General features: G+C 33.5%; 2 protein-coding genes across 4 annotated transcripts in view; one reads left to right on the top strand and one right to left on the bottom strand.

Moving 5' to 3' along the window:
- Positions 1-2,309: 2,309 nt before the first annotated feature.
- LOC135849834 (farnesyl pyrophosphate synthase-like) lies at positions 2,310-7,341 on the bottom strand. Its single transcript, XM_065370456.1, has 8 exons — positions 7,033-7,341; positions 4,232-4,376; positions 3,968-4,108; positions 3,656-3,856; positions 3,423-3,584; positions 3,252-3,329; positions 3,048-3,179; positions 2,310-2,953 (listed from the first exon to the last, which is right to left on the bottom strand). Exons 1-8 carry the CDS (start codon positions 7,161-7,163, stop codon positions 2,747-2,749), a joined length of 1,197 nt encoding a protein of 398 aa, XP_065226528.1. The 5' UTR covers positions 7,164-7,341; the 3' UTR covers positions 2,310-2,746.
- Positions 7,342-11,472: 4,131 nt separating this feature from the next.
- The window catches only part of mtg (mind the gap), a 49,303-nt gene continuing 44,245 nt past the window's right edge, over positions 11,473-16,530 (top strand). For 2 of the 3 annotated variants that reach the window (XM_065370455.1, XM_065370453.1), the window contains exon 1: positions 11,476-12,188. In XM_065370455.1, the coding sequence (XP_065226527.1) occupies positions 12,155-12,188 (34 nt within the window). In that variant the 5' untranslated portion in view covers positions 11,476-12,154. Of the gene's footprint in view, positions 12,189-16,530 lie in introns of all 3 variants that reach the window. The other variant, XM_065370454.1, reaches the window with a different exon arrangement.

Genomic DNA, 16,530 nt, shown 5'->3' with positions numbered 1-16,530 from the left:
CTCGTGGTTTTGTAGGGAAAATTGAATTCTATCGGTGAATTTCTTCATAAATTATTGGTCGCTGAACCTTTTACCGATATAAATTCCAACTTTGTTATGTAAATGTAAACAAGAAACTTGAAAATCGGTTGTGGGTTGAAGTAGACTACCATCAAAATCCAATCTTCTATTGATGATTTGAGTATCTATTTAATTATCAAAATTGATCCCATTGGAGTATTTCTTTTCACTCGTGTACCTACAAATTGAACAAAGCTCACGATAATTTCACTTTCGACGAAAATAATACCTACATGGCGAATATTGGAGGCATAGTTAACCAAGAGAAAGATGATCATATTATGGAGCTACCTAACAATGCTATTCATACTGACGACAATTTTGTCAATTTGCGAAATTTATACGCAAAATATGGATCTGGATTTTGACTCTATTTTCAAGTTGAACAACAACGACGACAACTCGACGGTTACGTATTATGCGCTCGTGCTACCCGAATTTAGCGTATGGGAATTTGTATTTTTATTTTTGTCAGTATTTTCCGTGCTGATGTGCTGTGCATTTTGTGTATATTACCCATTCGCGGCTACTCTGGAATAACATTAGGTAATCATAAAACTACGCTAATTTTTATGGGTTTGCTTTACCTATGTAAATTGATCGAGATTTAATCACGATGCGAAACGAAAAATGGAGTTTGCCCATTTTTCTCCCTTTTTTAATTGCTTCATTCGAAGTACTTTTACTTATAGATATCTATATTTTTAGCAACAGGTGCCTCACCTGAACACTTTTCCACCAATAATATTGCAGATTGGCATTTACACGTGTACATATGTTTTAGATAGGATAGATGGGTAGGTAGGAAGGATTCATGTTGTGAATGAGCTTCACGTATTACTTTTCTGGCATCAAGAGTGATGTTGTTTTGCGTTTCGAATTATCAATTTTTCGTAACTTTCACCCTCGATTCGCTCGGGCTAGATCCATTTTTCGTTCCTGCTGCTACGCAGTTTTGAAAAATTCTCAAGTATAAAAAATTAACTTCGTGAAATTCAAGAAACTTGACCAAATTAGTACAGGGGTGGTACTGGTAAAAAAGGAAGAAATAACAAAAACAGTACAAAATTTTTCTACCGGTATGTAGCACGAATATAGCGAATTAGCGATATAAGGTGAACAATTTTTTTCAAAAATACCAAAAGTATATAATTTTGACGTTGAAAATGAAATGAAACTTTTTATATTGAAAAATGATTTTTTTGCATCTCACAAGTTGTGAATTTTTCAAGGCTTCACACTTGCTTTGCTCGAACAAAGTTGAAAATTTTCCAAAAATTTTACGCCTGTTGTTTTTTTAAATTTCATTTTCAAAGTCCAGCATCGTTTTTGAAAATTTTAAATTATTCAAAATAATTGTTTCCAAAATCGACTTTGAGAGATATTTTATTTTCATTTTCACTGAATTAATTATATCAAAAGAAACTTGATCAATTCGTTCGCGAATGATTCACTTAAAATGAATCATTTCGTTCGCGAATGATTCACCATCGAAAATTAATGAATTCGTTCGCGAATGATTCACCACTGAAAATTGATCAATTCGTTCACGACACAAACGAGATTCACCAAAAAATGAACCAATTCGTTTGCGAATGATTCACTAAAAATGAATGAATTCTTTCGCGAATAATTCACCACCGAAAATGAATCAATTCGTTCGCAAACGAGATTCGCCTAAAAATGAACCGATTCGTTCGCGAATGATTCACCAAAAATGAATTAATTCGTTTGTGTACGGTACGATTCACTAAAAATGAATCAATTCGTTCGCGAATGATTCACCACCGAAAATGAATCAATTCGTTTGCGAATGATTCATCACCAAAAATTAATCAATTCGTTCGCGAACGAGATTTGCCAAAAAATGAACCAATTCGTTCGCGAATGATTCACTAAAAATGGATCAATTCGTTCGTGAACGATTCACTAAAAATGAATCAATTCGTTTGCGAATGATTCACCACCGAAAGTGAATCAATTCGTTCGCGAATGATTCACCACCGAAAATGAATAAATTTGTTCGCAAATGATTCACCACCGAAAATAGATCAATTCGTTCGCGAATGATTCACCACCGAAAATGAATCAATTCGTTCGCGAACGAGAATCGCCAAAAAAAGAACCAATTCGTTCGCGAATGATTCACCACCGAAAATGAATCAATTCGTTCGCGAAGGAGATTCGCCAAAAAATGGACCAATTTTTCTACATAAATAAACAATTCGTTTGAAAACAAATCAACTGAATAATAGATGTGAATAATATTATTATTATCAATTGTTATCTACTCGTAATAAGGGAATTATTATAAAGACATATAATTCGAATTCATATTCATTATAAAACTATATTTCGAACTTAGCATAACACAATTTGTACGAAGTCGAACACTTTATCCGGACCCTTCGGGCATGGTACGAACCAAGCCCGATGAAAAGGGATAAAAGGAATATTCACGCTTAGCCCGGACACTTCGGAGATGGTACAAAATCAGCTGCACCATCCCCGAATTGTACAATTTCGGACTAGGTCCATAACAACTTTACCAAACTACCTAAATATGTACAAGTAAAGTTATAAAAAATTTGATTTACTGAAAAAAATAGGGTGGGGGTGGGGTGTGGCAGCCATGAATTTTCAAAGTTCGCGCTACCTTGTTTAAGACCACTGACCATCACCTTGGCTAAACATCACGATACCAATTTTCTGCCTGATATAATGTACTTGATAGCGGCGCATGTAAGCTATCATCTGCTATATTTTTTATCAAATTTGTAACATGACGAGAAACGTCGGCTTTATATTTTAAAAATCTTTCTTCCAAATTCAATTGCTCGTAAACTTTGACAACTGCGTTAATGCATTCTGGATTATTTTTACCGTAGCATTCCTGTGAAGGAGAAGAATTAGTTAAGAAGGTGCAATAATACTGAATGCGTTTTAGTTGAATGAAAATTGAGCTCTAGATTCATGGTCATACTTACTTGCAATATTTTCTTTTGATCAGAGTTACAGTTGTCGAGTGAAGTTAGCAGGATCCAAGTCAATTTCCCATGCTTGATATCTTCGTATAGTACTTTACCAGTACCTTTACCGAATACATCGTAGTAATCATTCTACATGAAGAATTTTATGAATTTATTTTCTATACTAAATACGTACAAAATATGTACCTGAAATTAACTTACTTCAGCCGTTGTCAAACAACCAAGTGGAGCAAATATTTTGGCTAAATCTTGCTTCAAGTGATCATATTTGACACCTGCCTGTGGAAAATTTTTTTTTACATCTTCTCACTTTTGGAATAGGGGACACACTTGGAAAAGTATCTCAGCTTGAAATTACGAGCAAGTTCTAACCATACTCATCGCTGCAATTACAGGCAGTTGAAATCCAGTGGTTGCCATTAATCCAACACCCAATGTATCAAACATCTTCCACGAGCAGTATTTTTTGTTCACACCCAGCACATCGATACATTTTGACTCCAATGCGAAACAACTTTCTGCGGTCCAAAGAATCTATGCGAGCAAAAAAAAAACAAATCAAGTATCCTACTAAATTTTGTATCAATGATAGAAATTCTTCTTACTTCGTTGAAAATTTCGATACATTGTGTATAGTACGGTTCTTTTGAGAAAAAATTCTTCAAAATGACTTGAATACCGCTGTTCATCATTAACGAATGGCTGCAAAATTCCATCGTACCAATTTTTCTGCACCAAGTAACTTTGTTTCTTCTCAAATCAGATTTGTCTAAAGCATCGTCTATCATTAAGAGGGAGGAAAGAAGCTGAAAATACAGGCATAATTATGTTTTCAAGAATTTGAACTGATACAAATTTACGAGTAGGTATTCCAATTGTTTTGCACGGTTATTTACTTATAGGTACGTAAGTATTACCACTTGAGTGAGATGACCCAAAATCCAAGAACGCAAAATGTATTCATCAGTGAGTTTATACTTTGGGGTAAGGTTTTGACACACGTTTAAAAATATTTTCATTCGTTTGACCCTTCCACCGTCGACGTTGTATTCTATTATCTGTAATGAATTTTGAAATGAAAATTTTCGTTCAATTTGAACAGAAATTATTCGATACGAACTTTCTCAAACAAAAATACAGGCCATATCACGTAAATACGAGTATGAATTTGCAAAGCCTACTTCTTGATTTCTTTCGCTGACTGTCGACGATCCCATACAAATGCTTTCATCAGATAGTACCTTTTTAACAATATTGTGAGCTAATCTGAATTTCGAGTAGTCATCTTTACATTTGTGAATATTTTCCAGCTGTTCTGTGAAAATTCTGTAATATTGAAACAATTATTCATCTTCAAGTTGATATTTTTGATCTTAATGATCGATTTTTTTTCATTTATTTTGGCGAAATAGCCCAAAAATACGGAGTGTCTATTGGCAAGAAAATAGTAAGAAAGCAAGAAAACGGTGAGAAATTGACATGGGCGGCAAGACAGCGAAAAAATAGTATAGAAATTCCTTCGAAAAGCAAGAAAATTTCCGAAGAATTCACATCAGGGATTGTATGAATTCTTTTTCTTTGTTTTTCAATGATTTTTCTGGAATTTCCATTTTTTTCCCTTCAAATTTTGGCGAAGTTTCTTCAGTTTTGATATCACTAATCATAAGTTCAAAATCTAGCTTTTATAGTTCAAAATTGAGCGTTCAAAGTTTGAAATCAAGCTTATGATCAAGTTTGAAGTTGAGCTTTCAGAATTCATGATCTTGCTTCTAATCTTCAGTCCAAAATCTAGCTTTTATAGTTCAAAATTGAGCATTCAAAGTCCAAAATCAAACCTCTAATTTGTATTCCAAAGTTGAGATTTCAAAGTTCAAAATTGAGCTTTCAAAGTTGAAAATTAAGCTTTCAAAGTTGAGAACTGAACTTTCAAAGTTGAAAACTGAACTCTCAACGTTGAAAATTGACCTTTCAAAAGTGAAAATTGAGCTTTCAAAGTTGAAAGTTGAGCTTTCAAAGTTGAAAGTTGAGCTTTCAACGTTCAAAATTTGAGCCTTTGAAGTTCAAAATCAAGCTTTTAATCAAAATTTTGAAGTGAGCTTTCAAAATCCATAATCTATAGCTTCTAAAATCCTATGTTTAAAATGTATCTTTAAAAGTTTGAGGTTGAGTTTTCAACTTTCAAAATTTGGTAAGTATTAAAAGTTGATATTTGAGCTTACAGAGATGGAATTGAGTTTTCAAGTTCAAAGTTGCTCTCTCATAGTTCAAATTTGAGCTTTCAAATATCAAAATTGAGCTCAAGTTCAAAAATTGAGCTACCAGAGATCATAATAAAGCTTTCAAATTTCAAAATCTAGCTTCATTTCAGAATTCATAAATCTAGCTTTTAATCAAAAGTTTAAAGTCTGGCTTTCGAATATCAAAATACGCTTTCAAAATTTAAATTTTAGCTTACAGTGCAGCGTTCGAAATGAGTTCCCAAAGTTCAAAATTGAGCTTTCAAAGTCCAAAGTCGAGCTTCTGATTTTTATTCTGATATTGAGTCTTCAAAGTCAGTTATTTCATCTATTGTAAATTGTGGTACTTCAGCATTAACAGTGAATTTAGAATTTCGGATTAAAATTAGACTTTTTAACTTCGAATTTTCACGATTTCAGTTTTGCTCTAAATTACAATCTTTTTTTTGCCCTAATTTTGACTATTTTTTTTTATTTTAGCAGTTTTTTTCTCGTTTTGTGCTTTAAAAAAACTAGTGATTTTTTTTTTGTTCAAATTTTTGTGGAGTTGTGATTTTTCTTCTTCCAAAAGTTATGATTTGCTTTAAATTTTGATCATTTTTCAATGGGGGAAGGGAGGGGGGGGGCTTCTTAAAGATTTGATGAATTTTTTTTTCATTTTCATTTTTTGTAGTGGATTTTTTTCCGAATCTTGATATCTTTCATTCGTTGATCCCTCTCTCCTTTCCCTTTCCCTCCTAGCTATGAGGAAGGTCCTCGGGATTTCCTCTCTCTTTGAACCTTTTTTTCACAAGTTCAAATTATTTTTTTCTATCGAATCGTCTTGAGTTTTGCTTGAAATTTGTCGATGATTTTTCTTAAAATGTTTTTGATTATTTGCTGAGTTCTTACTTTCGGAGTCCTTTTATTAAACTTGATGTTATTCTACTTTTCGAATTACAAATTTTCCAACGCTTTTGCCCTCGAGTTTTGCTCGGGCTATTCAAGATGCTAGTTTCAAAAATTTTAAGAATTCAAAAATTAAATAGGAAAATTCCAGAAATACTAGTAATACCCAAACCATTTGAAAAATGCGAATTTTTCATTTTTTCTGAAGAGAACCACTGACTTTTCAAAATTTCTGATACTATCGTGCTCCGGTGAAAATGTAAAATAAGACATACAAAATGATCGTTTTTTCGTTTTTTGAGCCAATTTGTCCTAAAAATTTTCGCTCGAGCAGTATTTTTACCTTCGTTTCGATAAAATAATCATTCATTATAAAGGGGTTTCGAAAAATTGCCTAAAATGTCAATTTTTCATTTCTAAAGATTTGGTTTTGCTCTCCTCATCTCCCTCCATCGCAAATAGAAATATAAACTCCCTCGTGTGATTTCATCTTGTAAACGTCACTGATATTCAGCATAATTTAATTAATTTTGATTTTCGTCGGCTAAAGGACACGATACATCCTCCTCCCTCCCCAAATAACCATGACTTAGATTTATAAAATTTCAGGAAAAGACTTTTTTTGGGGGAAGGGGTAGCAAGGATTATCAATGCGTGAATATGAGAATGGGTTCAAAATTTCATGTTTGAAAGCAAGAAAACAGCACGAAGCAGGCATGAAAAAAGCAAGAAATTTGTTTTTTTTTTTGGGTTCAGTAGTCACTCTGCGATATGCAGTTATAAATTTTGTGTTTGACTACTCCAAGGATCATTACGTACTCGGTTTATTATTCAATAAAATTATTTAGCCTGCTTACCTTTCAGCGAGACTGGAAGTGGTGGTTACAGTAGGCGCATTCGAGTGTAAATTTTTATACGAAATTATTCGATTTTTTTCAAATTTTTTGAAAAAGATGTTGAAATTAAACGAACGAACGAAAGTAATCATTTTGATTAATATTTGACTCGAAAGAAAATATTTGTTCCACTAAAAACAAGAATCAAAAAAAAATTGCATATTCTTGAAAAATGTTACGAAAATATCCAGCTACGAGTAGCTATAGGTAAATAAGTATAACTGACTGAAGAATAATATTCAATTCCTTATTTAATACCGCGATCATGTTCATCTATAATTGGCAAATGTAATGCCTACTTATCTGACGATCTGCGGTATAAAAACAATTCATGATATGAGTCTTATACATAGGCAATGCATGTACCTAGTTTAGGTATAGGTACTTGATATCTTGTTTATGTAAATGAACCGTGCAAATTTATCACTTCTAATCAACAAATTGTATAAAAGCTATAAAATTTTCAATTATGGTATATTAGGTAAATAAAATAATAAAAAAAACCTGTTCTCATTATCACCTTGGCATTGGAAGGAATATTCGCAATTCTACATACTACGCTAATGAACGCTTTTTTGAAATTAATGAAATTTTTTCAAAATTCAAAATTGTTACACATGTACAGACAGGTGTTATGTTACTCTACATACAGAAAAATAAAGCTATACATTCAATCATTAAATCCGTAAAAAAAGTCATGCGTCAATGCTAATCCGATCCAACTCAAGGAACAGCTAGCTGTTACATATACCTAGGTATACAATCATAACAATTCAACTTGGACCGCCTCCTTGGCGACTAAAGGCAGATTATACGCAAAATACTCGTAGCTTTGGTCTGAATTTAAATCATCCTACTTTGTAAACTTATCGAAATTTTGTTGAATGTGTAGAACATTTTTGTGAACGATTTTCTTTTAATTGAAAAACAAAAATTAATTTTTTATCATTGAAAAATGCTGCCAACATGGATACCTAGTTGAGATGTTACGTATTTTTTTTTCTTTCATCTTATTTGCCACAAGTGTACTTACTATAATGTACTTTCTCAACTCGAAAAACTGCATTTTGAGTGATGCGTTTAGGAAGCCCTACCTTTTGCTGGAATTTGTCAAGTTTTGCTTTCTGTCAATGATTAGGTACGAAAAATTACACCTTTCGTGAAAATTTCCAAGTAGTCTTTTTTCTTGCTAAAAATGGTCACTTTTTCGTAGGCCTATTAAATTCCAAAAGGTTTCAATTTTTCTTTCTAAAAATCACCCGAAAGTATAGTTTTTTTTGCCAAAAAATGCCAAAAATTCTCGTTTTTCAATTTGAAAAATTGAAAAAATCTCATTCTCACTTTGTATAATTTTTTTCAATAAGTAATTTAATTGCCAAAAAAGTCTCACTTTTTGCTGAAATTTCCAGTGTTGCGTTGCTAGTTTTCAAAAATCAACAAAAAATCTCGTTTTGTGAGCATTACTAAAAATTGTCCTTTTCTTGCAAATAATTCCGAAGCCTTCCTTTTTTCCAAAAAATTTGTACAAATGTCCTGTTTTTGACCCAAAATTACCAATTAAAACTTAAAAATCTTGCTTTTGGCAAAATTTTGCTTTTTATTTTGTGAAAAATTTTCATTTTTCAACAAAACTGCCAAAACTTCTGAGTCATTACTTTTTTTCCAAAAATTTGAAAAATTGTCCGAAAAGCCCTTCCTTTTGCTGAAATTGTCAAAGTCTCGCTTTTTCATTAAATAGTTTCGAAATAGTTCATGTTTTCTTTTCAGTTGTGCACAATTGTACTTATGCAAATCTAAAGTTCCGCTGACGTCTCACTGGATACCCTTGTATTAGTCGATCTCTTCAATTCTCAAGTTAGATATTAATACAAGCTCATACTCAGGATAAGTTGCCTATTCACCAGTTTGAAGGAGGATTATTCATTGTGATATTATGCGTTTAAATTAGTTGAACACCAAATTTTAAGTACATATTTCTTTACTACATATCTAATTTAGGCCAAAAATGAGGTAAAAAATCAAAATTTTACTAAAATGACCAAAAAAGCTGAACTTTGAGATATACCCTATTTTCGACATGCCAAATCGATTGGAAAATGTTTCAAACCGTTTTGAGGAGTTCTTGGAGCCTCTAGCAGATTTTTGAAACTCGAAATTCCCACAAAATTTCATCAAATTGAGTCGGAAAGCCGAAATTCACTCTGAAAACTAATTTCAATACGCTACGAAGTCGACTGCAGGTGGATTCCAAGTCGTTTTGTGGCCTCCAGCGACTTTTTGAAAGGTTGTATGGCGTTTCTTGGAAAATTGAAATTTCCAAAAAGTAGCTGGAAGCTTCAAAACCATTTGAAACCATTCATGCAGTCGACTTCATATCGTATTGAAATAAGTTTGCGAAGTAAATTTCAGCTTGCCAAATCCATTTGATGAAATGTTGTGGGAATTTCAAGTTTCAAAAATCTGGTGGAGATTTCAGTAATTTTCAAAAAGTCGCTGGAGGCTCCAAAATGACTCGAACCCACCTGAAGTCGTCTTCAGAGGGTGTTTAAATTGGAGTGCAGAGTAAATTTCGGGTTTCCATCTCTGTTCGATGAAATTTTCGGGGAATTTCAAGTTTCAAAAATCTACTGGAGGCTCCAGTAATTTCCAAAAAGTTACTGGAGGCTCCAAAAGACATTAGTTACAGAGTGAATTTCGGCCTTCCAAATCAATTTGTTGAAATTTTTTGGGAATTTCGAGTTTCAAAAATCTGCTGGAGGCTCCAGTAATTTTCAAAAAGTCGCTGGAGGCTCCAAAAGACATTGGTTGCAGAGTAAATTTCGACCTTCTAACTCAATTTGTTGAAATTTTGTGGGAATTTTGAGTTTCAAAAATCTGCTGGAGGCTCCAGTAATTTTCAAAAGGTCGCTGGAGGCTCCAAAAGACATTAGTTGCAGAGTGAATTTTGGTCTTCTAACTCAATTTGTTGAAATTTTGTGGGAATTTCGAGTTTCAAAAATCTGCTGGAGGCTCCAGTAATTTTCAAAAGGTCGCTGGAGGCTCCAAAAGACATTAGTTTCAGAGTGAATTTCGGTCTTCCAAATCAATTTGATGAAATTTTGTGGGAATTTCGAGTTTTAAAAATCTGCTGGTGGCTCCAGTAATTTTCAAAAAGTCGCTGGGGACTCCAAAACGACTTGAAATCCACCTGCAGTCGACTTCGTATAGCGTATTGAAATTAGTTTGTAGGATGAATTTCGGCTTTCCAACTCAATTTGATGAAATTTTGATGGGAATTTCGATTTTCAAAAATCTGCTAGAAGCTCTAGAACTACTCCAAACGGCCTGAACCAATTTTCAATAGATGTGACATGTCGAAAATAGAATATATCTCAAATTTCAGCTTTCTTGATCATTTTGGTAAAGTTTTGATTTCTTCCCCTCATTTTTGGCCTAAATTTGATTTTCAAAAATTCAAAAAGTCACTTTAGCACTTGAAATGTTGACAGGTGATGAATTTTTGCCTGATCTTTTGATCTACCTTTGTACGGTTTAAAACATTACATACAAGTCGTTGGAACGCAAAATCTGCAATTTCGGCTGACCTGTTATTCCAAATGGCCGCCATTTTGTAAGTTGGGCCACTTTTTTTTTGAGGGCAAGAGCTAGAAATGTTCCTTAGGGCTCCTCCTTTAAGAAAAAAGTTCTCCAGGAGGATCGACGAGGGGGGGGGGTGCAATAGATCCTTATGCGGGCTCCCCGACTAAGATCTTAGAAAATAAGTTCAATTCCACAGTCACATTTACTGAATGTAGTCCTAGTCTAGGTTGTGGGAATTGTACACGTTGATTTAGCAATCTCGAAATTGAATCTATCCTTGCGAATATGATTTTCTGCCAAGCTTTCCGGCAGAAAGAGAAACCGAAAATCGTTACGATCTTAACATACTTACACATTTGTATTATAATACCTACTTGCCCCGCCAATACTATAGCTAGGTAAGCTAGACACTTAATCATTCTTTGTAATAAATTTATTGTTATTCAAATCTCCCAACAAATAGTCTCACGCAAATCACGCTTGTTTTACATTTTGTTTATACATACCTACCTATATAATATAAATCGAGCATGGTACATAAGTAAATGTTTAATTATAATGTAAGTACGTGAAGAGTAGGGCTTAGTTAATATTTATTGCTTGGGCATTGAGAACATATGTACATGAGTTCTCGTATTATAACGTAATTTGAAGATACGAAAAAAATAAAATGAAAAAAACTGGATTAACCGCATTTCGTCTGCAATTGCAATACCTTTCACTCGTTATGTGTGGAGACAAACTAAAGGTATTAATTACTTGTATATTCGATCATACTCGAACGTCGTCATACCGTATATACATTGTTCATTCAGTCTGAGAATAATCGCAGAGTCGAGTATACACAAAGGACAGTGATTTTCGCGACGTTTGCGTGATTTTTCGACGTCGACGACGTTAACGGTGTTGTGTGTCTTGTGAAATTACAGTTTACCTATTCTATACCCATACCTAAGCTCTGTGTTTGTTTGCGGATACCTATTCGTCGTCGTAGTACTCACGAAGTTTTTAAGAAGAAGGGTTATTCATCTTACGAAATCTCGATCATCATCATCATCATCGATCGAAAGAAATTTCATAGTAAATATTTTCAAGGCCGGTTATTCACTTCCGTTACGGAGCACATAGTACGTAGGTACTATACCCAGAGAAAGTAGAAGGAAGAGCCAGAGACTGAGAGACCAAGGGTGATTAAAACCATCGTTAGTGGGGCTAGCCATAGCATACGGCGCATCGTTCCGTTCCGTCCGGTCCTCCCCGCCCCGGTGTCTCCGGATGATGAGTCGAACGCAAGGTCTATGGCAAGATCTTGGAGTAGGTTATTGGGTTAGTTTGGTTAGTTTCGCTAGTGGCAGCTAGTTCGATGGCTTTGGATAGTCTACTACAAACGCTGCAGTGTCTGGTTCGTGTAGCTTGTTATTATTGGCCGTTTCTAGATCCGGTGCGAGTAAACCGCCGATTTATACGCGCCATAGTTCTATATGCTTAATCGTATTGTAAAATTATGAAGTGGCAACTAGTCTTCTTGCTGTTAATGGGTAAGTGAATTTTATTGCTGCACGGTTTTTATTATCATTTTCTATTACCATTTATATACTAAATCTACTTCGATATTTATACTTCAAGTAGGTACCTATGTTATCACTTTTCTGATGGCAAAAACCACATTGGAACGTGTTCATATCGAGTACAAATTTTCGCAGCGATAATTTTTCCAATTAATAATAACGCTTTGTCAAAATTTTCATTTTATTTTTACGTTTACCTTTCGGTCCTGTGTATTGTTTTAATAGGTTCATTCTTCTTCTGGTTCTATAAATATTTTTTCGCCTACTTTTACTCTTATGTGTATTCTCGTTCACTTTCTCATTCGTTAAAACTATATTTTAAAATTTTCTCTTTGTTTTTTGCGCTGTATTCTATCTACAAATATTTTGGTTTATGAATACAATCGCTTGTTTATATTATACGATCAATAGGCGAACAAAACGAGGGAACCTCTTGAGGTGTTCGACTCAGATTCAAACGAGATGGAGATTTTTGAACAGGGTATGGTCTATAACCCCCAACACCAAAATTTTAACCGCTCAAATTCATTTTTTGATTTTTAGCGAAGGTTTAAAAATTCAAAATTATCAATCCTCCTATAAAATACAAATTTCTCAATTTTCAGCTATTCTGGAGCCTCCAGCGCGATTTTCAAACTCTCCAGGATTTTGAAAATTGCTCTGGAGACTCCAAAATCACTTTCACGTCTCCTCCTGGAGCAAATTGAAAATTCTGGAGAAATTGAAAATAGCGCTGAAGGCTCCAGAATGGCTGGAAACGGCGAAATTTGAGTTGTAGAGGGGGGGGGAAGGAGGTCGATATTAGTTTCGGGACTTATTTTGATAATTTTTTACTGATCAAGTGCGTCCTTTTTTCTTTCTTTTTTTTCTTTTTTTTTGTTGTAAATCATAAATCGCTGAAAAATTTCGAATTTTTTAAATGTTCGCCAATAATCGAAAAATGAATTTGGGCAGCTGAAATTTGGGTAATGGGATTTTTAGACCATGCTCTTTGCGAAACCAGACACCTCGAGAGGTTCCTTTGTAAGTTATTAACAACTTGAATTATCTTTAGAGGTGATTTCGATTACCTATGTAGTAAATATCTTCGGATTGTGTTTGGAATTGTAGGAATATTATTAGGGAATGATTACAATAGCTTCGTGTTTGTGTTTACTACGAGTTTTCAAGAGTCATTACCCTATATTTATGGGTTATTTACAATCGGTGTTATTTTTTCCAATCATCTCAATGATCATGAATTTTTGTATTGGAAATCTTGAGTTTGAATTCTCATCCATTGTTCTTCTTGCCCAGGTACATATAAATGCTTCGAACTAATTTATTCAATGAGAAGACGAAGAGTAGGCAAATTGTTACTAACGGTGGTCGCCAACTATGAAAATATTGACTCGAATGATGAGTGCAGTAATTCACCTAGATGACTACTCGTAACAGTAAATTTGATAATAGATTTTTAGTATAATTCATTACTTACTTACCTATCTACTAAGTCATGGTACGCAATGAAATTACAGTAATTTGCAAAACTGTTCCATCTTTTGGTGGGTATTTTTCCGGCTAGCTAGACAGGTACATGTTGATGAAATTTTGTGTCACAATTTTAAAGCATTTTTTTAGTCTCTTTTTTGGTCGGTGTTCATTCTAATCTAGGTAGGAACATAATTTGATGAGCTAGATGCAGATTTGCAGAAAGAGGTGATTAGGGCGAAATCAATTTGGGAAAGGCCTTACAGATGCTTGTCAAAATTTTATTCTGCACTAACCCTCTCCCCTCCTCCCATGGAATCGTTATCAAAATGCTTTCGTCTTGTTAAATATTGACTGTTGAGCCCAGGTTGGAGATCATGCAAAATGAAAAGCTGGTTACACTACTGACAATGAGACTGAATCATTTCCTTCCATGATGGAAATGGAGAAGAAGAGAGATGATTATTTTAGGATAAAATATTGTTGCATAGAGTAAGATCCTATTTGATTCCCCTCCCCCCTTCCTCAGGAGGAAGTTTGAATTTTTCATAATACCTGGTCCAAAAATTAAAATAACTAGAACTCCAGATAGTACTTGTTTTGACCACATTTTGTTGCAGACTTGATATCAATAGAGTCGTGAAGCTGACCCCCCCCCCCCCCAAAAAAAACACCTGTCAAGTGGTCAACTGCTAATTTGAGAACATTGTCGAAAGGGATGGCAAATAAAATCACAATTTGTAATGTCATCAATTTTTTTCTCGAAATTTTTTTGTTGAAAGTGGGGTTTTGCCTCAGCACATACATAATGATAGAATCGATAGATGTGGTATAAAAAATGAAATATTTTCAGAATTCCAGTTACCTACTCAATCAAATTTTTGAATATTTAAAGCAGGTTTTTTGAAAAATGTTGGCTCCTTCCCAGTACTATTTACCCTACTGATATCAGAATTGGTCGCTTGAAAACAAGATTTCAGATAATGAAGTTGAAAACTACATTTACCATTTGATTTTTGTATGCAATTTTTTGGCTGTCTCCAAAAACGCCTGTAAGATCATTAATTTTTTGACTCGACAGACACGATATTGATTTTTGTGGAAATTTTATATTAGTTATGTACTTGGAAATGAATGTGGTTGAAGTTCTTCAAGCAAACTTGAAATACTAATTCCATTGAGTAATATTTGTGATAATTAGTTTTCGAAATGGGAGGAATTTGTGAGAGCGAAAAAATTGAAGAAAAAAAATCAAAAGTCTTCCAAAATTGGGGAAATTACGAATTTTTTTCATAGAGTTGATGATTTATGCACAAATTTTAGTTCTAATCTTTTTAATACAAACGAGAAATTATTTATTGAAACCTCGAATCTTTAAATTTGAAGAGACCAAAGGCAATGATATAATTTTTCAATGAGTACTCGTAGATTTGAAAAAAGAAAGTCTCTTCAATTTTCGAAATGCTCAAGCATTTCAAGTGGTCCTTTTTATTAGGACTTTGTCCTTTTTTCAATATTGGTCCTTAAAAGTCCTTTTCCCCAAAAAGTCCTTCTTAGGTCCTATAAATAAAAGTAATTTCAAAGCTTGTTTTCCAATTTTATATAGCATATAAAATAATTGTGTTGATATTGGGTCAAAACACCTAAAAATCGATAATATTAAGGTCCTTTTTTTGGTGAAAAATAGTCCTTAAATTCCTTCTTTTTTTTTAAAATCCAATTGTGATGCCTGAATGCTGAGTAAAAAATCACTCCCATTAACAAAGGAACTAGACAGGTACCAACTGATGAAATCCGATTTGAAGAAAACTGATCGTAAGCTGAAGTGACAGAGCCTGTATTGATACTTCTGTTTCTACATTTTAAAATTTTTCAATTCATTTTTGAATTGTTGGAAAAATTTTTAAATCTAAAAAATATAAAGAAACATTAAAAAAACATTAGTTTAATTTTCTCATTGAAAATTTTTTTCTTTAAAACAAAATGAACCAGTTTGGATGATCATTTTAATTTCAATTCCCCCCACCCCATCTCCTCGGGAACTAATCATCAGTTTCCGGGCATTCTGGAGCCTCCAGCGAGTTTTCAATCATCTTCAGGAATTTCAACTTGCTCTAGAAGTTCAAAAATGAACTTGAGCACCTATAACTTATTGGTTAGCGTTTATTGGAACACCCTTTTAATTGTTTAAAGTGGTTATTTTATTGCAAAATGAATGAATTATTGAATATGTATTTAGATTTGAGATTACTCGAAATACAAAATCCACGAAAAGCAGATAGGACCTTCCTGAGCATCTCAAAAAATACTTTGGTAACCTACGTAAAATTTTGTAACTTCTGTGTGAAATCCTGTCATTAATGATTTCCTCTAAGATATTAATATTTCACTGTCAGCTGCTTGCTGAAGAGAAAATTATACTTATTCAACAATGAATGACAAAAATTTCTCATCTGTGAGATTTTATCATCAGTAGTCTTGATGCAGTCAACTTGAAAGTTGAAATCCGGAAGAAGAAGGAGGGAAAATGAAGTTTTTCCTTTATGGAACCATTTATGTTACTCGAAATTGAATTGGATAGATATTAATTTTCATGTTCGCTGTGAAAATAAAAAAAAATCAATCAAAAATGGAAGATGAAATCCAAAAAATAGTGAGGTACTCAGTCGAAGAATTCGACGCCTTATTAATTTTTGAAGTTTTTGAAATAGGGACTTTCGTGTTCATTCCCCCTCCCCCTCCACCCCCCAAAAAATAATTATAAAATCAATTATGCACCTAGAACTACCACTGATGACTAACCAAATGGTATTTTGAGGTCTTATTATGAGACCTTTTATTC

Source organism: Planococcus citri, chromosome 1 (assembly GCF_950023065.1).
Source record: "Planococcus citri chromosome 1, ihPlaCitr1.1, whole genome shotgun sequence".
Taxonomy (NCBI): domain Eukaryota; kingdom Metazoa; phylum Arthropoda; class Insecta; order Hemiptera; family Pseudococcidae; genus Planococcus; species Planococcus citri.
The sequence above is the reverse complement of the archived record's forward strand: the minus strand, read 5'-3'. Positions and strand labels throughout refer to the sequence as shown.